At 36.1% G+C, this 26,765-nt stretch overlaps 1 protein-coding gene across 2 annotated transcripts in view; it reads right to left on the bottom strand.

Moving 5' to 3' along the window:
• Positions 1-5,682: 5,682 nt before the first annotated feature.
• The window catches only part of LOC110461540 (YTH domain-containing protein 1-like), a 37,468-nt gene continuing 16,385 nt past the window's right edge, over positions 5,683-26,765 (bottom strand). The window contains exons 11-18 of one of the 2 annotated variants that reach the window (XM_021515050.1): positions 26,263-26,456; positions 17,758-17,834; positions 16,803-16,833; positions 15,296-15,341; positions 12,826-12,870; positions 9,850-9,927; positions 9,567-9,707; positions 5,683-7,783 (exon numbers count right to left, since the gene is read on the bottom strand). In XM_021515050.1, coding sequence (XP_021370725.1) covers positions 7,676-7,783; positions 9,567-9,707; positions 9,850-9,927; positions 12,826-12,870; positions 15,296-15,341; positions 16,803-16,833; positions 17,758-17,834; positions 26,263-26,456 — 720 coding nt within the window. In that variant the 3' untranslated portion in view covers positions 5,683-7,675. The remainder of the gene's footprint in view (positions 7,784-9,566; positions 9,708-9,849; positions 9,928-12,825; positions 12,871-15,295; positions 15,342-16,802; positions 16,834-17,757; positions 17,835-26,262; positions 26,457-26,765) is intronic. The other variant, XM_021515051.1, reaches the window with a different exon arrangement.

Genomic DNA, 26,765 nt, shown 5'->3' with positions numbered 1-26,765 from the left:
ACTCCTACAGATATCACACGTCAGTCAATCCTACAGATATCATGTCAGTCACTCCTACACATATCACACGTAAGTTACTCCTAGATATCACATGTCAGTCACTTCTACATTAATCACGTTCCAGTTACTATTACAGATATCACACATCAGTCACTCCTACTGATATCACATGTCAGTCAACCCTATAGATATCACACGTCAGTTTCTCCTACAGATATCACACGTCAGTCACTCCTACACATATCACACGTCAGTTACTCCCAGATATCACACGTCAGTCAATCCTACATTAATCACGTTCCAGTTACTATTACAGATATCACACGTCAGTCACACCTACAGATATCACACGACAGTCACTCCTGCAGATATCACACGTTAGTCACTCCAATAGATATCACATGGCAGCCACTCTTACAGATATCACATGTCAGGGACACCTACAGATATCACACGTAATTCATTCCTACAGATATCACACGTCAGTTACTCATACAGATATCAAACTTTTGTTACTCCTACAGATATCACACGTCAGTTACTCCTTCAGATATTTTATTTCAGTCACTCCTACAGATATCACATGTCAGTTACTCCTACAGATTTCAAGTCAGTTACTTCTGTAGACATCACAGGTCAGTCACTCCTTCAAATATCACATGTTAGCCACTCATTCAGTCACTCCTACATATATTACGTCAGTTACTCTTATAGATGTCTCACTCCAGTAACTCCTTGATATCAAACGTCAGTCACTTCTTCAGATATCACACCTCAGTTACTTCTGCAGATATCACTTACGATGGTCACTCCTAGATATCACACGTCAGTAATTCCTACAGATATTACATGCCAGTCACTCTTCCAGATATCACACGCCAGTCACTCTTACACTACAGTAACTCCTTGATATCAAACGTCAGTCACTTCTTCAGATATCACACCTCAGTTACTTCTGCAGATATCACTTCCGATGGTCACTCCTAGATATCACACGTCAGTAATTCCTACAGTTATTACATGCCAGTCACTCTTACAGATATCACACGCCAGTCACTCTTCCAGATATCAAACGCCAGTCACTCTTACAGATATTACACGTCAGTCACTCTTACAGATATCACACGCCAGTCACTCTTACACTACAGTAACTCCTTGATATCAAACGTCAGTCACTTCTTCAGATATCACCCCTCAGTTACTTCTGCAGATATCACTTATGATGGTCACTCCTAGATATCACACGTCAGTAATTCCTACAGTTATTACATGCCAGTCACTCTTACAGATATCACATATATCACACGTCAGTTACTCCTACAGATATCACACGTCAGATACTCCTACAGATATCACACGTCAGTCACTCATATAGATATCAAACGTCAGTTATTCTTATAGATATCATAAGTCAGTGACTCATACAGGTATCACACTCAGTTACACCTACAGTAATACCACGTCAGTTACTCCTACAGATATCACAAGTCAGCCACTCCTTCAGATATCACATGTCAGCCTATCCTAAATATATATCACACGTCAGTCACTCCTGCAGATATCACATGTCAGTAATTTCTAAAGATATCACACTTCTGTTACTCCTACATATATCACACGGTTACTCCTACAGATATCACACTTCAGTTACTTCTACAGATATCACAAGTAAGTCACTCCTTCAGATATCAAATGTCAGTAACTCCTACAGATATCACAAGTCAGTCACTCCAACAGATATCATGTCAGTCACTCCTAGATATAATTTGTCAGTGCCTCCTACAGATATCACATGTCAGTGACTCCTACAGATATCACACGTCACTAACTCCTACAGATATCACATGTCAGTGCCTCCTACAGATATCACATGTCAGTGACTCCTACAGATATCACATGTCAGTTACTTCTACATATATCACACGTCAGTCACTCCTACAAATATCACATGTCAGTGACTCCTACAGATATCACACGTCAGTCACTCCTAAAGATATCACACGTCAGTTACTCCTACATATATCACACGTCATTTACTCCTACAGATATCACACGTCAGTCACTCTACAGATATCACATGTCAGGGACTCCTACAGATATCACACGTCAGTCAATCCTACAGATATCATGTCAGTCACTCCTACACATATCACACGTAAGTTACTCCTAGATATCATATGTCAGTCACTTCTACATTAATCACGTTCCAGTTACTATTACAGATATCACACGTCAGTCACTCCTAGCGATATCACACGTCAGTCAACCCTATAGATATCACACGTCAGTTTTTCCTACATATATCACACGTCAGTTACTCCTACAGATATCACACGTCAGTCACTACTACCAAATATCATACGTTAGCCGCTCCTACAGATATCACACGTCAGTCACAACTACAGATATCACACGTCAGTGACTCCAACAGATATCACATGTCAGTGACTCCTAGAGATATCACGTCAGTTACTCGTAGATATCACATGTCAGTCACTTCTACATTTATCACGTGCCAGTTTCTATTACAGATATCACACGTCAGTGACTCCTACAGATATCACACGTCAGTCACTCCTACAGATATCACATGTCAGTGACTCCTACAGATATCACATGTCAGTCACTCCTACACATATCACACGTCAGTTACTCCTAAATATCACATGTCTGTCACTTCTACAAATATCAAGTGCCAATTTCTATTACAGATATCACACGTCAGTCACTCCAACATATATGTCAGTCACTCCTAGATTTAACTGGTCGGTCACTCCTACAGATATCACACATCATTCACTCCTACAGATATCACACGTCAGTCACTCTTACATATATCAAATGTCAGTCACTCCTACAGATATCACACGTCAGTCACTCCTACAGATATCACTTGTCAGCCATTCCTACAGATATCACATTTCAGTCACTTCTTCAGATATTACATGTCAGTTACTTCTACAGATATTACGCGTCCGAATTTTTTTTGCTATATAACGTTCTGTAATATTAACATTGATGCATATTTGTCAAATTTCAATCTATGTTTTTTTGATATTATTAAAATGTGTCAATTTCTTATGCAACCTGATTAACAAATATCCAATTGACTACGATTATGTAACTTACTTTTCAAGAATGAGTTTTCACCTGAATTCATGCTTTACTGTCTTGAGTTTGGAGTCTACCATTCAAGCTCCTCATATCTTTGAAATTTTGACAACCTGTTCTATTAATCAACTAGCCAAACTTAATGCGCCATATAGAATGGCAATCCAATCTACCACTTATTCTATGTGAATCTGTCTGTTGGCTTTTTTGAAAGCAATATTCAAGTCTTTTGTTTTATAATTTTTTAAAGGAATAGAATCTGCTATGGTATTGATATTTCAGAAAATAACTTTAGTATTATTTCTGATAATAAAATATGTACCCAATTCCCAATGCACAATACTGATAGTTGGAAGTCATTAGTCAAAATCTATGGTTTATCAAAATAGACAAAAACAGCAAAATTTACTTCTTTTTTGTGTGTGTGTTAAATCGTACAAACATTTAATCACTATTTTGGACCACACTCATTAAAAACAAATTAAATAGTACACTTGGGGATATTTTATGTGCAATCAATGCAACCGCTTATTTCCTCACACAAATCAACACTGCAGCTATTAAGTCAATGGCCCTCCAAAAGAAAGAAAATAAAATCCAGGAGAGGCATACTGATTGTTCTGTTCATTCTTTGTGCTTATTGAATTGAAAAAATATGAGGGGATGGGGGTGGGGGGATGATTTAGTCAAAATATTCTGTTACTCTTGACATTTGCATGGTGGAAGTATGGTTAGACCACCAGAGTCGTTTGTACTAATGATCCAAAAAAGTACCGGTTGGGGCCATTTGCAGGGGTCTTCTTTAAATGGACTCACCAAACATTTGTATATTAAATATTTTGAATAGAAAAGAGCCTCTGTGATTAGACAGTGTTTTCTGACAGTATGTTCATTCTCAATGAAACAACCATGCTCTTACTTTCCAGACACAGGCCCTCAGACTTTTAGTGAGGGATCCTTCATTGCGAGTGAGTTTGCAGCACCACTTGTAGTCTTCATGGTGCATAAAAGTAATAGCATTTAAGAAAAAAAAGGGGATTGTAGCCATAAAAATAAATGCCAACTTTCTAATATTTTGTAGTTTCAACTTCTAACTGTAAAGTGTTCGTCTTCATGTTCAATTATAATGAATCATAAAAATAAAGAAATTACAATTAAAAAAGAATGACACAATTAGCATTGAAATTTACAAAACAGAATATATGCAAATAAAAATTAGAAAATAAAACAAAGGGCCTGTATCGCTCACCTGAATATGTTTAAAATAATTGGTATGAAGTAAAGATATAGCACTCCATGGTAGGTGCTGTAAGTAAATATGAAATTTCAGAAAGATCCATCCAAACAGAGCCCCACCCCGATGCCCCTAGCGGGGTCATACCCACTGTTTATACAAAATTCAGTCCCCTTGGCCAAAGGATGCTCAGGACTAAATAAGGAAAAAATCCCTTAATCACGATGGTCGAAGAAGGATTAGGATTTTAAAGGTTTTACCTCTATTTCTCCTATTGGACCCCGCCCTTCTGCCCCCTGGGAGACCACACCCACTGCTTATACAAAATTGAGTCCCCTTGGCCAAAGGATGCTCCAGACTAAATTAGGATAAAATCCCTTAATCCCTATGGCAGAAGAAGGATTTTAAAGGTTTTACCTCTATTTCCCCTATAGGGCCCAGCCNTCATTCCTACAGAAGAAGAAGGATTTTAAAGAATAATGTGCTATGTTTCCCCTATTGAATTGGGTCCCGCCCCTTAGGCCCCTGGGGGGTCAGACCCATGGTTTATACAAAATTGGTACCCCTTCACCCAAGGATGCTTCACACCAAATATGGAATAAATCCTGTCATTTCTACAGAAGAAGAAGGATTTTTAAGAATTTGCTATATTTCCCATATTGGGCCCCGCCCCTCAGCCCCCAAGGGGGTCAGACCCACCATTTATACAAAATTGGTTTCTCTTAACCCAAGGATGCCCAATACCAAATATAAACCAAATCCTGACATTCCTACAGAAGTAGAAGGATTTTAAAGAATAATTTGCTATGTTCCCTTATTGGGCCCCGGCCCTCAGGCCCTTGGGGGGCCAAACCCACCATTTATACAAAAGTGAGTCCCCTTGGCCCAAGGATGCTCCAGACTAAATTAGGATAAAATCCCTTAATCCCTACGGTAGAAGAAGGATTTTGAAGGTTTTACCTCTACTTCCCCTATTGGGCCCTGCCCCTCTGCCCCCAGCGGTGACACACCCACCATTTATACAAAATTGAGTCCCCTTGGCCCAAGGATGCTCCAGACCAAATTTAGTCAAAATCTACTTGGCCGTTCAGGACTGTTAGCCTTTTAAAGGAAAAGTTGACGGACGGACGGACGCCGCGGTATGGCATAAGCTCACCATGGACCAGGTGAGCTAAAAATTGAAAAGAAAAAAATAGAAGTTTACACTTGACCTTTGTCTTAGATGTTAGCATTTATAATTATAAAAGCAATCCCTCTTAATAATAATGGAGAGCTAATAATGACTTCCCTGATGTTTCCGAGGTATTATGGTACATTAACAAAAACAAGTCAATATGTGCTTTCAATATATTTATCAAAACCGTTTCCTTTCTCACTTCATCACCTTCATACACCTTATCATGCAAATTACAACAGAATTATCACTGGTAGTCAATTTTACAACAATACAGAGTATCTAATTAAAGATGCTAACTTTTGAACTTTTTATCTCTTTATAAACGTGTAACATTTGCCAAAATCTGATTAATCAAATGCCATACTCGTCCCCTGACTAAACAGTTAGCAACATTACACTTCTATAAACGCAAAATTACCACTGTAAACACAAAAGTTAACATGTTGGACTGTCCAGCGTCCGTACAAAAAGAATAGTCATTATGCTACATAACAAATGGTTTACCATACTTAGTACAAATGATATCGACACAAAACGGCAACTGGCTCTATCAGAGCATGCAAACAAAATAATGAGCCTCTTATATTTAAAAATCATGGGTGAAATTATGAGTATGGTGCACAAGTAAGTTAATTGAAAATGCAATAAAGAGAATGTTGAATCAATGAATATTAACTTTATCACATAGCTACACATAAAAAATATAAAATTCAATGTAGTAAAGATAATAGTAAATCAATGAAAAACAACTTGCGATATAGCTACACAAATATGTTAAGAGAGAGAAAACAAGAGGCCCACAGGCTTTAGCAGTCACCTGAGTTGTAATATAATTTTCTGTTGTCATGATATGACCAGGAAATAATCATGTACACAAGGCAATACTTGTGTATATACTGTATGTAATGTAAATATGACAACTATGGATCGGAGACAAAAAAAATGAGACTGACTAACTAAATATCATATACACTGGTGGTCAGAAACATACATTGCCGATTCAAGTCTTCTCCATTATCCATTACACCAATTATAAAAGTTAATCATTATTATCTCATTACAACATTTTAATACAGCTGTAGTTTCATTTCCTTTAGGGAAGTTGTTAACCATTGTCAAACTCATTTCCCCTCATCCCATGACAGTTTAAAATTGCCACAGGGGGATGTATATTTACTTTTTATTTATCACATAAGTTATGAAACAAGGTTTTCCAACTTAAATAAATGTATCATTCTTTTTGGCCTAGATAGAAGCATTCAAAGGGTTATAATGAAGAAAGAAACTGAAGTCCCCAGAGAAAAAGTCCACAGTGTTGGGTAGGTGACCCCATAACTTTTCACATCCAATCATAGAATCAAACCTTGGCTGTCTTGTTGAAGGCGAGTGCACTATCACAAAGAAATTGGTGACTATGGTACTGAAATTCATAATTTTGATAAAGCACCTTATAACTGTTCCCTCCACAAAGTATTTGATTCTAACACATCTTGGTCTGAAGATTTAATTTTTTTTCCGGCCAATTTTCTTGACATTTAGGGATTTCAGAAGTTAATTAGAATTTTCCTTGAATTTTGGAGAGTCAAAATATTTTTCAAATAGATTTGTACGTTAAAAACCAAGAACCAAAGCTTATTTTGGGGAGTCAAAAGCCCTAACCCTTCTGTGGCAGTAACCAATTACCATGTTTTCACAATATTGGTTTGTCTTTCGGAAAAAAAGCTTCCTGTATTTTTTTTTATTGAAATCGGCTCTGTTAATTTGGAGATGAAGTTAAAAATGTGTAATGTATTATTTATGGATGGATGACGAAGGACCTAAGTTGATTGCAATAGTTCTTATTTGACTTTGTCTCAGGTGAACTACAAAACAATGTGATTGATTTTAGTAAATTAATGAGGACTAATGCTGTACCTGCAATAATCTACGAAAAGGTTCCCAGTCTAATGAAAGCTTGCTGAAGACAGTTACACATAAGTCAGTTGCCACGTGCACATATACAGTGTCAACATATATATTGTACTGCTAGACAAAGCCTCCGAGACTGTTGTACTGTCAGACTGTTACAAAACCCTGATCAGTCACACAGCACAATATATCAAAGTGTCTTAGACACCAGCTGTGACAGATCCTCTTATCAGATACAATGTTCATCACCGTCGGTCACGGTGGCGATGTCGGTCCCGGTCTCGGCTGCGGTCCCGGCTGCTACGACTTGGGTGTGAAGTTCGCCGTAGGAAATCATCCACATCCCTTTCATACTGTTAAATAATGAAAAAAATAACCAATAGAATATCTCTGGGAGTGCTACAATTGATTTTGAAACTTTAACGGTGGAAAACATTTTCTGACAACTTTCTTTACCTTTGAATAATATATATAAACTTCTTTATCAGTTAAATGTAATTTTATTACAAACAATGAATGTAACTGACTTTCTTAAATAACTAAATACTGGAAATTAATTTGAACACAAGGCTCCATGGGCCTGTATTGCTCATCGGTTATTAAATGCTGTTTGCAACTTGTCATATCTGACAATTGAAGTAGGTTAAGGTCAAATTTACTAAAACTAACTAAAAATATATGCCAAGGTCATTTATGTTCTCAAACTTTGAAGTATTCCATGCAATTTACTAACTCTAGGCCTTTTGGTTAATAAGAAGAAGTCATTTGAGTGTTTAAACAAATTTGACCATCAAGGGTAGACAACCAACGTTCCTGCAATGGAGTCCATGCCAATGTGGCGGTAGTGATCCAGAGGTGGATACCTAATGGTATTTATAGTTCTCATGGTGGCAGGTCAAATAAAAAAAGAAAGGATGAACAACAATGGTGTTGTTAGTCATCCTTACTGTTTGAATTTGAACCCTGAAAGTTTGAATAAAAATCAAGGTCATGTATGCTCGCAAACTTTGCAGAACTCCATGCCAGCTAGTTACTGGCCAAATATTACTCGAGGCCTTTTGATTCTGTAAAAGATGGTTTTTTTTTATTTTATTTTTTTAATTTTACAAATTTGAACCCTTTGACCTTGAATATTGGTAAAGATCATTTCCTTTTGCAAAATTTGTAGAACTCCAGTCCAGCATGCTACTGGCCAAATATTGTGTCTTTTGGATTTTTTAATTTTCAGAAACAGTATTATGTATATTTTTCTACATATTTGGTCCAAGTGACCTTGAAAGCAATTCAATGTCAACAAAGTTAAGCTTTATCCCAGGAAACTATGAACCAACAAATATCTTGACCCTCTGCCCATAGGTTTTCAAGAAGTTGTTGATAGAAAACGGACATCATGACCTGCCATAAGCTCACTTAGCTGGTCCTTCAGGCTTTAAGACCGAAAGTCATGCAGGCTAGTAGCTAAGTCTCCAATTTTATTAAACCTAAAGTAAACTTTGAGAAAGGCCTGTCAAATTCTGGAGAAAGAGCGAAAACAAACTGTAACCATCAAAACCAAAGATGAGAGCCTGGTTGTCTAGCAATGCTTCAAACCAAATTTAGTTTAAATCCCTTAAACTGTTATGGACTACATGTAGTAGCATTTTAAAGGCATCTTAATTGATTGATAACGAATGATAAAACTGAAGCTAATGCCATGGCATAATCTGACTTTGCAATAATGGCAAAGAGAGTAAATAATGCAATGGCAAAGAGAGTAAATAATGCAAACATGTGGAGTGTCCAGGTTATGTCTTTAAAGTGAGAAAGCTCTTGAATTAGCCAGTGACCCCCATAGTCTGAAGACATCATCTTATTTTGATCCTAGCTGTTGTGACGATATAACATCTGGACAAACAAACTAATTCCAACAACTTACCCTGACTGTAGTTAATTTTAAATGCTTCATATCCTATTTAATATGAATTGTAACTAGGACTACTTTACTTTGCTATACTGCGATTAGTACCGGATTACTTTATTTACTCTGCTGTGAGTTACGGCTAAACTGGTTGAACATGAAATCAGACTTCATTCTGTTTTAATTGAATTTTACTCCGATCTTTTGATTGTAACTTGGAAAATGGAATAAGCGCATACCGATCTTTTGTCTGTGACTCTGGAACGTGAGGCTACTGCATCCTGGCTGCTGTAGTCTGGTCCTGAAGGCATGAACTCTCTTGGCCGTTCATAATGGCCAGGATACGGAGGCATTGGTTCCATGTGTCCAAATCCAGGTGGCTAAACACAAATATCTTACTTTACATCTAATAATTAAAAACTTTAAATAGGAATATGGACTAGGCTTACGTTGCATATTTTATTTCTTAACTTTCAAGGTTAAATTTTAAATCATGACATCAAATAATTATTTCAAACTCACCGGTGGGCCATAAGGGTGATGCATTGGTGGAGGTGGAGCTCGAGCATGTGCAAACTCACGGATGTAGTCATTGTAGGACTGGAAAGGAAACAAACACATTAGCATCTGGCCAATACAGCTACAGAACAATGCAACTGAAGCATCTCTTACAGAATACTGTAAAGGTGTATCTTTAATACAGGACAATTCTAGAGTGTATCTTACAGAACACTGTAAAAGTGTATCTTTGATACAGAGCAATGTTAGAGTGTATCTTTAATACAGAGCAATGTTATGGTGTATCTTACAGAACACTGTAAAAGTGTATATTTAATACAGAGCAATGTTAGAGTGTATCTTACAGAACAATGTTCGAGTGTATCTTACAGAACAATGTTAGAGTGTATCTTACAGAACAATGCTAGAGTGTATCTTACAGAACAATGTTAAAGTATATCTTAAATACAGAGCAATGTAAGATATTCTCTAACATTGCTCTCTATTTAAGATATACTCTAACATTGTTCTGTTAGATATGCTCTAACATTGTTCTGTAATATACACTCGAACATTGTTCTGTAAGATATACTCTAACATTGTTCTGTTAGATACACTCGAACATTGTATCTTACAGAACAATGTTAGAGTGTATCTTAAATACAGAGCAATGTTAGAGTATATCTTAAATACAGAGCAATGTTAGAGAATATCTTACAGAACAATGTTAGAGTGTATCTTACAGAACAATGCTAAAGTATATCTTAAATACAGAACAATGTTAAGGTATATCTTAAATACAGAGCAATATTAGAGAATATCTTACAGGAAAATGTTAGAGTGTATGTTACAGAACAATGTTAGAGCATATCTTAAATACAGAGCAATGTAAGATACACTCTTACATTGTTCTGTAAGATATGCTCTAACATTGTTCTGTATTTAAGATACTCTCCAACATTGTTCTGTAACATACACTCTAACATTTTTCTGTAAGATACACTATAACATTGTCCTGTAAGATACACTCTAACATTGTTCTGTTAGAGTATATCTTACAGAACAATGTTAGAGCATATCTAACAGAACAATGTTAGAGTATATCTTAAATACAGAACAATGTTAAAGTATATCTTAAATACAGAGCAATGTTAGAGTGTATCTTACAGAACAATGTTAGAGTGTATCTTACAGAACAATGTTAGAGTGTATCTTACAGAACAATGTTAGAGTGTATCTTACAGAACAATGTTAGAGTGTATCTTACAGAACAATGTTAGAGTGTATCTTACAGAAAAATATTAGACTATCTTACAGAACAATGTTAGAGTGTATCTTACGACACAATGTAAAAGTATATCTTACAGAAATGAGACCAATGTTGAAGTGTATATTGCAGAACAATGTAAGAGTGTATCTTACAGGACAATGTTAGAGTGTATCTTACAGAACAATGTGAAAGTGTATCTTCAATACATAGCAACATTAGAGTGTATCTTACAGAACACTGTAAAAGTGTATCTTTAATACAGAACAATGTTAGAGTGTATCTTACATTCCAGTTCATGATCATGACATTGAGTTCCATTGAATGTTTATGGACTCTTCATGAACTTTTCATGAATTTGTTCATGAAAGGATCATAATCAATCAGTGCATAATTCATTAAACTTTTCATGACATGGGAATAGACAACAGACAGGAAACGGAAATGTTACTAGTCTTGGCTTAATTAACCCCCAAAATAGAATAACATTCAAATATAAACTGTAGCCAGGAGGAATAGAATGTTTAAATCATATAAACCATCACCAAAACCTGACACCAAAACCACTAGCGTTCTCTCCACCAATAAACAAGTAACCAAAACCGTCAAAAAATCTAACAACTTATATAGCTATACCTACATCAAGGCACAAATTACCAACTCCTATAGCTAACTTTACAAGCTTCACATACCTGTATGCCAGGATAATTGTCAATAACTTTTAGACCCATAAGACCTCTGTTTTTCACCTGTTTCTTTTGTTACATAGGCAAGAGGTTGAAATACTTCCATTACTTGAGACCATGGTGGTCATCCTAAATTTGTACTATTGACCAAAATAATTTAATCAAGGCAAACAAAGTGTTGCAAGGTAATCCATAGGCCCCCTCCGAGCATGGTGTCTTTAGTTACCAAGCTCCAGACAAATATTCTCAAAGGTCGAGCTCAAAGGTCAAATCATTGCTCACAGTGACCCATTTTTTTGTACTCCACACTCGGCCATAACAAGATGTACTTTGTACCAGATTTAGTTACTCTAGGTAAAATAGTATAGAAAATATGCCCCAGACAATCTTTTTCAAAGGTTGAAATCAAAGGTCAAGCCATAGGTCACAGTCATGGTGACCTTCTTTTTGCATGACACTCTAGATCTGCCAACCCAAGACGTACCTTCATACCACATCTGAAATAATATAGAAGATAAGGCATCAACAAACTTTTTCAAAGGGTTGAGGTCAAAGGTCAAACCACAGATCACAGTGACCTTCTCTCTGTACATGACACTCTGCCATCCCAAAATGTAATTGCATATAAAATCTGGTTACTCCAGGTAAAATAATGTAGATATGCCCCAGACAAACATTTGGGATGCAGATATTTCAGGTGGATGGAGTGCAAAGCTATAGTTCACCCGGAGGGGAACTAAAAATGATACCTGAAGAAGGCAAAGACAGGAACATCTGTATAGTATTTGGTTTAACTGACAGATGCTGCACCACAACAAAAGCTCGCTAGGCAAATTAAGCTAACAAAATTCATAATACCCAAGGAAAGGTTTTAAGACGGAACATAAGAAACACAATGGGAAAGAGTGTTACTTAATATGCAATCATGTTTGACTACTATAACCCCTAATCTTTCTTCGAACAATAACCACAATTTTGAGCTAAACAACTGGAGGGTATGAAGCATGCATAGAGCCTGAACTGACCAGTCTGTGATGGTTACTTTACCTGGGCTGGGTAATGCCCTGATGACACAGTTGGCCTAGAGTTTGACTGCAAAACAAAACACCTCGATGTAGAGGACAAACCAATATTGCAGCAGTTCTCCCAAACTGAAGGCTAACTTAACCAGGCATGCAAAGCCCTACACACTATAGGGTCCTGATGCAAGTGATAATGCTTGTCAGCAGATCAGGAATAAAGTTAACAAAATACAACAATCAAACAAAACAAAACATTTTTGCCAACATACATGCAAGCGTGACAAGGTTATGGTGCTGTAGAATATATCTGGTAAGACTAGACTCACAACCTATTTATATATATCCAAAATATAAATTCCAAAAGCTAAAGATATGTGGTCAGGACTTCTGTTACACAAATTAGTAAAGACAGGCATTAAATTAGTTGTTGTTAATGTAAACTTTAGATAACAGCATTCATACTTTCCGGTAAGGTTTGCTTTCACTATTGTAAGCAACACAGACTACATGTCAATGAGTTCTGGTAACTCAAGGTAAAATAGCACAGAAGATATACCCGGACAAACATTTTCGAAAGTAAAGTCAAAGGTCAATTCAAAGGTCAGAGTGACCTAATTCTTGCACTTTGCGCTCTGCCATCCCAAGATGATCTTGTACGCTGGATCTAGTTACTCCAGGTGAAATAGTATAGAAGATATGCCCAAGACAAATATTTTTAAAAGTAAAGGTCAAAGGTCATGTCATAGGTCACAGTGACCTAATTCTTGCACTCCATCATCCCAAGATGTCCTTGTACACCAAATCTGGTTACTCAAGGTGAACTAGTATAGAAAATATGCCCCGGACAAACTTCGAAGGACAGATTGCAATTCTATAGACGTCCCCCCCCGAACCGGTGGGGGACTAACTACCACACATCTACCTAGGGTATTGGTCAAATGTACAAAATTAAAGAAATATCATTAAAGAAGGAAAGAAGCAATAATTATGACAAAATTTATAGAAAGAAAATCAGAAAAGGGGCCTAACTCTTATAGATATTGTTAATCCAAAATATTTCTCAAGCCCAAGACTATGAAGGGTACTGATGCGTGTAAAAAGTTTCATTAACAATTTTTATAGGGATGTCAGAATGATATTTCTATAGGGATGCTATTTATTCCTAAGGAAATAACAGAAATATGAATTGCAAGAGTAAAACCGAAGTCCCTATTATATGTAGCAAGTTTTATTAACAAGAATTCCACAGGAGTGGATGTGTCGCATGCTCAGCGCTTTTAGTGAGAAAAGCGTTTTGGCTTGAGTTATTGCGTAAACAAGCAAATATTATCAACAGCGTTGCTATGTTGAGTGTGATATGCCAAAACGCGTTAAGTTGAAACTCAACAGAAAAACCTTTAATACAATGTATATGTTGAACATTATTGCTTCTAGCATTACCGTACAAATTTGAAAGGGAATTGATTAAAAAATAAAAAAGTTCTTGCATTTAATACACAATGCACTCATTTGGCAATAAAAGGGGCATAACTCTACCAAAAATGCATGTTAACTTCTGAAATGCGAATTATTCTGGGCTATATTGGTATGCAATGTGTGTACCAAGTTTGAGTTTAATCAACCCAAGGGAACTCAAGGTATTGCATGGAAACCTTTTTTCTGACGACGCAACCGATGACGACCAAGCAAAAATGGTCTAGAATTTCAGCTGCATTGCTTCCATCTACAGATGAAAGGAGCCAACAAACCACAGGCAAAAGGTCATATGAAAAGTTCACCATCTAGCTGATAATGATGATGATGGTGGGCTAATAAAGAAGTCATTTGAGTGATGACAAAAACTTTCATTTTTTTTTTACAGCACTCCAAATGTGTTGCAGGCGTTCTAAAACTAAACTATGTGTTGCAGGCATTCTAAAACTATACTGTTTAAAGAGGTTTTGTCAAAATCTGTTTAGGAATGTAGTTTTCAGTGCTAGGACATATTTTATATAAACAGTTACAGTGACCTTGACGCTGTAGAACATGAAGTCACTCAAGATATTCTCATACATAACCATTGTATAAATGTTAAAAGACAGTTATAGAATGGACAGAAATGACAGGAGCTCATGGAAGAAAAACTGGATAGTAATGGCAATTTATAGAAGACAGACAGTGTGGACAAAAATGAGAGCAGCTACCAGGACTCAAATAATACTCAAAAGTGAGGACAGTCCACATGCATACAGACTTCAATGTAACATCAGTTCACAATTCTAGTCAAGTCAGACACCATATTCCACAACATTCTGTAACTTCATTACACTAGCTACACGTATATAGATAATGGACCAAGAAAGAGGAATCCACACATATAAGAGAGCGGATATAAAACTTTAAAACTTTAAACAAGAAAGTGGTAAGCATGAAGTAGGTCAGAAAATGTAATGGAATATGGAAAAGATTATTGCTTACATAGACATATAAACATTCAAAAATATGTCAAAACCTACCCCATTTATAAATGTGTCCCGCCTTACTCCTGCATAGCGTGGAGTCCTGTAAAACAAAAGAATGATTTAGTAGTTGGTCATGAACTTGTATACTGAACCTTGAAATCCTCATATCTTTCTAATCATGACAATGCTCTTGTACCATTTCTGTAAAGACAGAGGTTTATGTGCAGGGGTAATGTCAAAGTGCTCAAACATCTATGGTAGTTGCTGGTTCCCGACTCAGCTTTGCAGAATATCCCTTAATCTAAATCTCTTTGTATTTTGGGCTTGCTATGGGCTTGCCTTAATATACCTACATGTATGAGGCGTGGAAGGAGTCTTTCAGGTCAACGATTTTGATGAAGGAGGGGATGTTGTGGAAGTATTATGGTTCAATTGCTGATTAAGACTTATTTGTTTATGGCTCTCGTTTAGAGTTTGGAGGTCCCAGTCTTGAGATTATTTTTTCTGTTACATGTGACACAAACCAAGAGAGAGAGTGAGTAAGGCTCATAATGTCTTATAATTGTTATATTTACATTTGCATGGCATTGTCACTATATAGCCTCTTTGAAAGCTGTGTCGTTGATGGGACTTGAATTACCATGCAGCACGAGACACAATTCTTAGCATATTAACACTGACAAAATTGCTAGCGCGCATTATGTTGTTTGCTTGCAAAGCTGTGTCATTCAAATAGATCATAAATACCATACAAAAACAGTTCAATGCTTAAATAATAATCTTTTAACCGAGTTACTCAAAGTGGTGACCATCTGAGTGTTTTATACCGATTATGACTGGACTTTGGTGAATTTCTCTTCAGCTCATTCAGTAGAGCACTGTAGTCACAGGTTGGACCCAAATTAAAAAAAGTGCCCTTAGTTACATTAATTAATGAGATGGTAATGTTTCTACATAATGTGACCCACATGTGATATGGACAAATCACAATGTGTATGTATCAATTTAACTTGTGATTTAAAACAAGCCATTTGGATTGATATTTCTTCGCCTGTGCCCTGCTTTGACCATCAAAGCACATGTCAAGTTTGGTCGATCTAGCACTTATAGTTTCAGAGAAGTTAACCTAAATGGAAAAACTTAATGTTGATTGAGATGCTGACAAAGTCAATGGACCATAAAAGGTAGGCTGCATCCAACATTTGATGCATGGGCTGAGATGTACTACCTAAGATGCATCTATGGTCCAAGTTTGGTTGATCTAGCACTTATACTTTCAGTGAAACTAACTTAAAGGCAAAAACTTAACGTTGACACAGGCTGTCGCTGGAAAAGCAACACCTTAGGCGAGACAAAAATTGTACCAATGAAATAACATAAACAAATGTTCTCACACATAGAATTAACATCATGTAATTAAGATAAGATTGACTTGTTAATCAGACTTTGACTGAAATGGTGTCTTCTTTGACGATACATACCAAAGTTCTCTCATGAGCACTATTAGTGCATGTTGCTTAAAAACTTTCAATGGCAGGAATATATGACATGAAGTACTAACCTGTTGTCCATCCTGCGGTCCTTGAATAAACCTGCAACATCAGATAACAATATTTAATAACACCTACCCTATTTAGGTCTATGAGGACCACAAGAAAAGGTTGCTTCAGCTTTTCACACATTTGAGCCTGATCCAAAGTGGGTCAAGGTCTTTTATTCAACATGTATATTAACATTTAATAGCACTAATTTATTCCAACAAGCTAAAAGAATGTTGTTAATTTAGAACATATGGTTGTTAAAAAAGTCCCTTGTTGATTTTAAAATATTTGACCATGTGTACTTGAAAGGAAGTCAATGTCATTAATTTTAACAATTTTATAGCCTGTCTACCAGCTGAATATCATAAAGGCCGATCTTTCGATTATTCTAAAGTTATCTAAATATTTTAACAAATTTTACCTAACTTTTATACAATGGTCAAGTATGAGAATACATTACGTAACTTTTATTTTCTTTCGTGTTAAGGTCACTGTTACTATTTATGCAAAGAATATTGCATTCTATGCTAGCAAATAGCGAAATATTACCATATGCCTTGCTATTCTGAGGTCATTAAATATTGACCTTGAATATAGACAAAGTCAGTACCATCAGCAAGCTTTATAACACACTTTTTCAGAAAACTTTTTGGCCAAACTCATCAAAAGAATTGGTTTGAGCATTTCAACAAGTATATTTTTTTAGGCCAATTGTTTATTTCAAAAGCTGTATAGCCTTTAAGATTATCTGACCTCTGTGACCTTCAATATGAGTCAAGGTCATTTCTTATTGCAAAATTTGCAGCATACCATTCCAGCAAGCCAGTAACAATTATCATGACAAAAGGCCTTTTGGTTTTTCATAAGCAGTTGTTTGAGTGATTAACATATTTGTCCCCTGAGACCTTTATATGGGTCAATGACTTTTAAACATTGATGAAGTTAAATGTGAAGATAGAGTCTAAATCTGCATACCACTGTCTCGGTCCATGTCACTCCTAAAGCGCTTCCTTCTCGGGCTATCAAAGATGTCATCACGGAAACGCCGCCTTCTGAAATTTTGGAGTGTTTTAAAAGTAAATTAGGCAGGGAATCACACCTTCAGCAGAAACATTCACAAGTAACAGAATAATGTTCTTTTACCTTTTATAAACTGTAATATAATATAATGAAGTATTTCAAGTAAGTTCTGAAAATCAAATCTATATGCATAGTTTTAACTCGAGATTGTTTGACTTTAACAGTTTTAAGATAGATACTATATATGTGGTATGACTGACATGTTTACTCTGTACATGAAAACTAATATATGTTTTTGTCTGCAAATATGTTGTGGTTTGGGAAGCTTTCACTTACAAACATCCTTTTAGTTATATTATACGGCAATTAACAAAAGTAAGTAAAAACTTCAACTCAATAGGACAGCTCTGTGATTCCATTTTAAAGTACTGAGGCTGCTTCTAAGTGTAATAACACATTCATGTTCCAAGAATTTTATATATTTTTTGAAATATACTGAGACTATGATGCAGTTTTAAAAGCACCATCATATATACTAAGGCTGCTGTACAGTATAATGAAAATCATGAACTCAGACTGCTATACATTGCTATAACACTAATATAATTATCATCAGACTGCTCTACAGTGTAATAGAACCATCTAATTACCTACCTGGCAAATCTCTTAATAGTGATACAGCCAGTTATATTACATACCTGGCTTATCTCACTATAGTGACACAGGCAGTTTTATTACATACCTGGCTTATCTTACTATAGTGATACAGCCAATTTTATTACATACCTGGCTAATCTCACTATAGTGACACAGGCAGTTTTATAACATACCTTGCTTATCTCACTTTAGTGACACAGCCAATTTTATTACAAACCTGGCTTATCTCACTATAGTGACACAGGCAGTTAAATTACATACCTTGCTTATCTCACTTTTGAGACAAAGCCAGTTAAATTACATACCAGGCTTATCTCACTTTAGTGACACAGGCAGTTTTATTACATACCTGGCTTATCTCACTTTAGTGACGCAGCCAGTTTTATTACATTCCTGGCTTATCTCACTTTAGTGCCACAGCCAGTTTTATTACGCTTATCTCACTTTAGTGACACAGCCCGTTTTATTACATACCTGTCTTATCTCACTATAGTGACACAGCCAGTTTTATTACATACCTGGCTTATCTCACTATAGTGATACCGCCAGTTTTATTACAATCATGGCTAATCTCACTATAGTGATACTGCCAGTTTTATTACATACCTGGCCTATCTTACTATAGTGATACAGCCAGTTTTATTACATACCTGGCTTATCTCACTATAGTGACACAGGCAGTTTTATTACATACCTGGCTTATCTCACTTTAGTGACACAGCCAATTTTATTACATATCTGGCTTATCTCACTATAGTGATACAGACAGTTTTATTACATACCTGGCTTGTCTCACTATAGTGACACAGGTAGTTTTATTACATACCTGGCTTATCTCACTATAGTGATACAGCCAGTTTTATTACAATCATGGCTAATCTCACTATAGTGATACAGCCAGTTTTATTACATACCTGGCCTATCTTACTATAGTGATACAGCCAGTTTTATTACATACCTAGCCTATCTTACTATAGTGATACAGCCAGTTTTATTACAAACCTGGCCTATCTTACTATAGTGTTACAGCCAGTTTTATTACAAACCTGGCCCATCTCACTAAAGCGATACAGCCAGTTTTATTACAAACCAGGCCTATCTCGCTGTAATGATACAGCAGTTTTATCACATACCTGGCCTATCTCACTATAGGGATATAGCCAGTTTTATCACATACCTGGCCTACCTCACTATAGTGATACAGCCAGTTTCATTACATACCTGGCTTATCTGGCTTTAGTGACACAGGCAGTTTTTTTACAATACATGCCCGGCCTATCTGATACAAACAGTTTTATTACATACCTGGCTTAGCTCACCTATCTCACTATAGTGATATAGCCAGTTTTATCACATACCTGGCCTACCTCACTATAGTGATACAGCCAGTTTTATTACATACCTGGCCTATCTCACTATATTGATACAGCCAGTTTTATAACATACCTGGCCTATCTCACTATAGTGATACAGCCAGTTTCATTACATACCTGGCTTATCTGGCTTTAGTGACACAGGCAGTTTTATTACAATACATGCCTGGCCTATCTTTCTATAGTGATACAGCCAGTTTTATTACATACCTGGCCTATCTTACAATATAGATAAAGCCAGTTTTATTACATACCTGGCCTATCTCACTATAGTGATACAGACAGTTTTATTACATACCTGGCTTATCTGGCTATAGTGACACAGGCAGTTTTATTACAATACATGCCTGGCCTATCTCGCTATAGTGATACAGCCAGTTTTATAACATACCTGGCCTATCTCACTATAGTGATACAAACAGTTTTATTACATACCTGGCTTAGCTCACTATAGTGATACAGCCAGTTCTATTACATACCTGGCTTATCTCACTATAGTGATACAGCCAGTTTCATTACATATCTGGCCTATCTTACAATTTAGATAAAGCCAGTTTTATTACATACCTGGCCTATCTTACAATATAGATAAAGCCAGTTTTATTACATACCTTGCCTATCTCACTATAGTGATACAGCCAGTTTTATTACATACCTGGCCTATCTTACAATATAGATAAAGCCAGTTTAATTACATACCTGGCCTCTCTGGCTTTAGTGATACTGCCAGTTTTATAACATACCTGGCCTATACCTCGCTATAGTGATACAGCCAGTTTTATTACATATCTGGCCTATCTTGCAATATAGATAAAGCCAGTTTTTTTTACATACCTGGCCTATCTTACTATAGTGCTAAGTCAGTTTTATTACAATACATGCCTGGCTTATCTTTCTATAGTGATACAGCCATTTTTATTACATGCCTGGCCTATCTTTATATAGTGATACAGACAGTTTTATAACATACCTGGCCTATATCTCGCTATAGTGATACAGACCGTTTTATAACAAACCTTGCCTGTCTCACTATAATGACATAGCCAGTTTTATTACATACCTGGTAAATCTTACTTCAGTGTTACAGCCAGTTTTATTACAAACCTGGCCCATCTCACTAAAGTGATACAGCCAGTTTTATTACAAACCAGGCCTATCTCGCTGTAATGATACAGCCAGTTTTATAACATACCTGGCCTATCTCACTATAGTGATACAGCCAGTTTCATTACATACCTGGCTTATCTGGCTTTAGTGACACAGGCAGTTTTTTTACAATACATGCCCGGCCTATCTTTCTATAGTGATACAGCCAGTTTTATTACATACCTGGCCTATAGGACTATAGTGATACAGCCAGTTTAATTACATACCTGGCCTATCTTATTATATAGATAAAGCCAGTATTATTACATACCTGGCCTATCTTTCTATAGTGATACTGCCAGTTTTATAACATACCTGGCCTATACCTCGCTATAGTGATACAGCCAGTTTTATTACATATCTGGCCTATCTCACAATATAGATAAAGCCAATATTATTACATACCTGGCCTATCTCACTATAGTGCTAAGTCAGTTTTATTACAATACATGCCAGGCCTATCTTTCTATAGTGATACAGCCAGTTTTATTACATACCTCGCTTATCTCACTTTAATGACACAGCCAGTTTTATTACATAACTGGCTTATCTCACTATAGTGACACAGCCAGTTTTATTACATCCCTGGCCTATCTTACAATATAGATAAAGCCAGTTTTATTACATACCTGGCCTATCTTACAATATAGATAAAGCCAGTTTTAATACATCCCTGGCCTATCTCGCTATAGTGATACAGCCAGTTTTATTACATACCTGGCTTATCTCACTTTAATGACACAGCCAGTTTTATTACATACCTGGCTTATCTCACTATAGTGACACAGCCAGTTTTATTACATACCTGGCCTATCTTACAATATAGATAAAGCCAGTATTATTACATACCTGGCCTATCTGGCTTTAGTGATACTGCCAGTTTTATAACATACCTGGCCTATACCTCGCTATAGTGATACAGCCAGTTTTATTACATATCTGGCCTATCTTACAATATAGATAAAGCCAGTTTTTTTTTTACATACCTGGCCTATCTTACTATAGTGCTAAGTCAGTTTTATTACAATACATGCCTGGCCTATCTTTCTATAGTGATACAGCCAGTTTTATAACATACCTGGCCTATATCTCACTATAGTGATACAGACAGTTTTATAACAAACCTTCCCTGTCTCACTATAATGACATAGCCAGTTTTATTACATACCTGGTAAATCTTACTACAGTGTTACAGCCAGCTACATTACATGTACTTGACCTATCTCACTATAGTGCTAAGTCAGTTTTATTACAATACATGCCTGGCCTATCTTACTTTAGTGATACAGTCTGTATTATAACATACTTGGCAGTATAAAATACACCGTAATGACATCATCATATATTCAGACAGCTATCAAGTGTAATAACACCATCATATACCCAGGCTAATATCCAGTGTAATAACACCATCATATACCCAGGCTAATATCCAGTGTCATAACACCATCATATACCCAGGCTAATATCCAGTGTCATAACACCATCATATATCATATCATATTGAAAATTCCAAAATATCATGCCTTACATTTGTTTTATCTAACATTTGATATACCGTGACCAACTCACAAGGTCACAAGTCATGAACTGTGACCTTGGAAGTGGGTCAATCTATCCTTTTACCCAATAGTCCTTCATTACAGCAAGTTATGCTACATCTATCATAACTCCGACTCTTGGTAAAACATTATAAAATGCAAATACGAATTAATGAAATAAAAAATTATGAAGCAGAAGGTCACAGTACCTAACAGTTAAAAAGGTACAACTGAAAAGTTTGCACTTATATGACCTTTGACCCTGAGGTCAAGGTCACATTGACCTAACCAGTGCTCTGCACATCATTGATTGATGTTGCAGGTATATTGCTAGATTTATCAAGATATCTTTTAACAGATCTTAAGTTATGACCAGAACAAGAAGTAACTGAGAAGTTTGCACTTATTTGACTTTTGACCTTGACCTATAGACAGTGCACTACACATCGTCTGTGGGTGATGCAGGAATACTGCAAGTTTCATAAATGCATCTTTAAATGTTTAAAAGTTATAGCCGAGATGATAAATTATTATAGGAACCAGTACTAACACAGCATTTCTCCATTCAAAGGGGAGACATAATTATGGTTTTATATATATATAGAGAGAGAGAAAAAATAAGATCTAATGACCAACTAAAAAACAAGCTGCTTTCACCCTTCACAGAGCTCTTCAGGTGAAGGGTGAAAGCAGCTTGTTTTTTAGTCAGTCGTTAGATCTTAGTTTTTCTATATTTACTTACCTCACATGGACATTTAATCATTTTTTATTTTCTATATTTATATATATATATAAATGTCTGACAGTTATCACGACATGACCTCTAACCTTGACTTGTTTAAATACAAGAGTGCATTACCTTCAGTATATACAGTGTATTGTGTCCTACAGAAACTGGAATTTTCATTAACAGCCTTAAAACTTCCTCACACTGCTCAGACCCGTTACATTGCTTTTGCATTATAATGCTACTCTGAACTTCACTTCCCCTTTAACATTTCTTGATGCTTATATCAGAGAATATGTGAGTTATCAATAACTGTTCTATGGTTCCGAGATGATTCACTTTTTTTTAACAATTATTGACCCTATATTGGTGACGAAATTTTGACTACCCACCATTGGCATTATCACCCTATCAGGTAAACAAAACCTCATATCACACGAATATGGGGGTCAATAATGTGGTAATAAGATAATGCGACTGTACAAATCATATACCAGATATATAAAGAATTGATTAAAAATTTCTTCCACTCACCTTTTTCAGTAAGTAGCATAAAAGTCTGTAAAGAGCATCCAACAAACCATTTGACTTGTACACAATTATTATTAATTTGTATTGTTTCTAACACCCACTGTGCACATTGCCTTGCAATTTGCCACTTTAAAGTTGTACTCAATGTGCAACAACAAAGCATGTTGTAAATATCCGATTGTATACGAAGCATGCTGTAAATTTCAAATTGTATAAGTATAAATACATATTTCGACAGAATCTGATAAATTTTGTACAATTTACAGGCACATAAAACCAGTATTACTTATAATCTCTCACATATAGGCAAACACACAGACAAACAGTATTAATCATACGGTTAGCAGATCTTTAAAAGCTCAATTTGTCAAAACTTTCATGTGGACATTATCACAGTTAAGACAAAAAAAAAGTGCAAAATAGTTGTTGGAAACACTACAGTATATTAAAACATGTCAAATAGTCAGCTGAATACCTTTTTACAGACTTAATCATAATATATATGTCACTGCCCAGATCTGGAGGAACTTCCTAATACCAGACATTTTTCTTTTCATTGACAAGAACTTAAGATTGATACCCAGATGTTTCCCCCTGTACAAGGGGTACTGGGAATCATTTAAAAGTAAAACAAGAATATTCTCAATATGCCTCACACTTGTATGAAAGTCAGTACACTCCAGTTCTACACATGGCTTATTACATAGAATCTCAGATACACTCCTGCTCTACAAATAGAATTTAGGATACAAGCCTACTCTACAAATAGAACCTAAGTAACATTCCTGTTTTACACATGTACATCGCTTATGGAATCACAGATACACTCCATTTTTACACATGGAATCACAGAGCTTTGTATTTCATGGGGGAAAGTTAATAATTAGAACTTCATTGTGTAAACAATTGTTGACAGATGTAATTTAACATGTTCAGTAGCTGGTTTAGTGTTCTTGGACCTAATAATATTTACATAAATTATACGGAAAAAAATAATCTAAAAATAAATCTCAATAACATTTAACTTAGCAACTGGTGTTAACACTTATTTAAATTTTGTTACTCCTACCGGCTTTCATTCAAAATTTAGAGCAACTGTATTTTATTTGGTTTGCAAGCGTGAATATCTCTCAAATTATTTTCTTATTTTGTTATATTAGGTGACAACGAAAACTTGTCACAAGTTTTGTCGAAATATGCATGAATCCGTTTTATAGACATACCGTCAATTGTGAATGTTCTCCTACGGCAGGATTACAAGTCCGCAACATCAGTTTAAGTCACACAAATATTGTTCTTTTTACATAGGCTAAGGTAAAGTGCCCACAGTGAGTATAATAGCGGAATGTCCAATTCCAGCACTAGATATACAGGGGTCCACACATACATAAACATCATTAGAGGTTAACTACTATGTCCCTGAGTGCCACACAATTAGCAGGAGAGAATGAAAGTCCCACAATAGTAGTACTGACTGTAGGTGTGGAAATGTTCATTCACTCAGACACAACACATCACTGTTGACACACCAAGTTAGCATCCTCCCCACCATCAGTCACAAAACAGTTCAAAAGCATTGAATACAACGCTGCTCTGACCAGTGGTATGTGGTGAGGGGGTGACTAACTTGTTTAGACATTTCATGGATGCAGAAGCAGGATCCTTCGTTAGAAAAAATATACGGCTAAAAACAGACCAGCATGCTTTTGAGGCATCGAGTCATGTGTAAGAATTAAGATTTCAAAATTGTCCATGGAAGATGAGAAAATTAGTCCATTTTATCGAAAAAACACTTGCCAAAGATTCCATTACTTTCGCAAAGAAATGGCAACAATAATGTAGGTGTTGAGAATAGGTTGGTTTCTACATCAATCCACTGCATACTGGTTGGTAGTTGCCAGAGCAGATAGTAAGATGGGCAAATCTGCTCCACTTTAACTTATTTAAGTCCATTAGATACTCTGGTCTGGTTTAAGCTTCCTAAATATCAGTCCATTTTTTTTATAAATGTATTCCATTTCTTTAATGGTAGAGAAAATGAAAATGAAAAAGTCCCTTGAATCAGCATTAACGGTTTGGAATCTTCACAGTAGATGGAAATGTCCATATGTTTGGTAATTCCCATAAAATTAGATTTTTGTTTACCTGAAAGAGTCTTTAAAACAGGTCAGTGAATTACATATTCTAGGAAGAATGTTGTTTTCACCATATACTTACCACAGATATGTTCACTAAAAACATTATATTCGCCTCATTATTTTTTCTCACCTTATCAATAGTAAAGAGGCATGTGGAATAAGTTTTTTTTAACATTACTGATTTTGACACCATTTGATTTCCCGTGACAGAACGAGCTGCCTGTTGTGAGGCAGTGAGTAGCCAGTGGGGTGACTACATGTTCATGACCCTGACCCAGACTGAGTTTCAGGTCACACCTCTTCTGGGGTCACAAGAATACAACCATCCAAACGTGAAGAAACCTAACCTATTGAAGTCCCCTCTCCGTGGTCCTGATGCTCCTCCCCCTCCTCTGAAAGGTTCTCTTCGTCGTTGGTCAATCACACGCGTACGAGATCCATGTCGCGATTTCTTTGCTTTGCGAACTATTGCACTCAGATCAACATTATTGTCTGAAGGAAACATCTTGCAGACAGTTTCTCCACAGCGTGCTTCAATTTCCTGCAATAAGGGAGTATTAACATTATACATATCGTATTTATCACTGTGGTACAAAATCTTTTTTTTCTTTAATTCATCATTCTCAAATATTGTGCATTAAAGACAATTTCACTGACATTTGGAAAGTGAAACTTGTCTTTAGTGTTCATAACTTATATAACCACTTAACCAGCTATGTTCAGTGAGATAGGCAGACAGACACTTTATATCTACTCACTACAGTGATTTCATACAAGCATACCAACATTTTAATTTCACTCCTGAATGCATGTTTAAGGGCTGTAAATCAAAAACAAATAAATATTTCAT

The sequence above is a fragment of the Mizuhopecten yessoensis genome, unplaced genomic scaffold (assembly GCF_002113885.1).
Source record: "Mizuhopecten yessoensis strain PY_sf001 unplaced genomic scaffold, ASM211388v2 scaffold10635, whole genome shotgun sequence".
NCBI lineage: Eukaryota > Metazoa > Mollusca > Bivalvia > Pectinida > Pectinidae > Mizuhopecten > Mizuhopecten yessoensis.
Note: the sequence above shows the minus strand (reverse complement) of the source record. Positions and strands in the feature narration are given on the sequence as shown.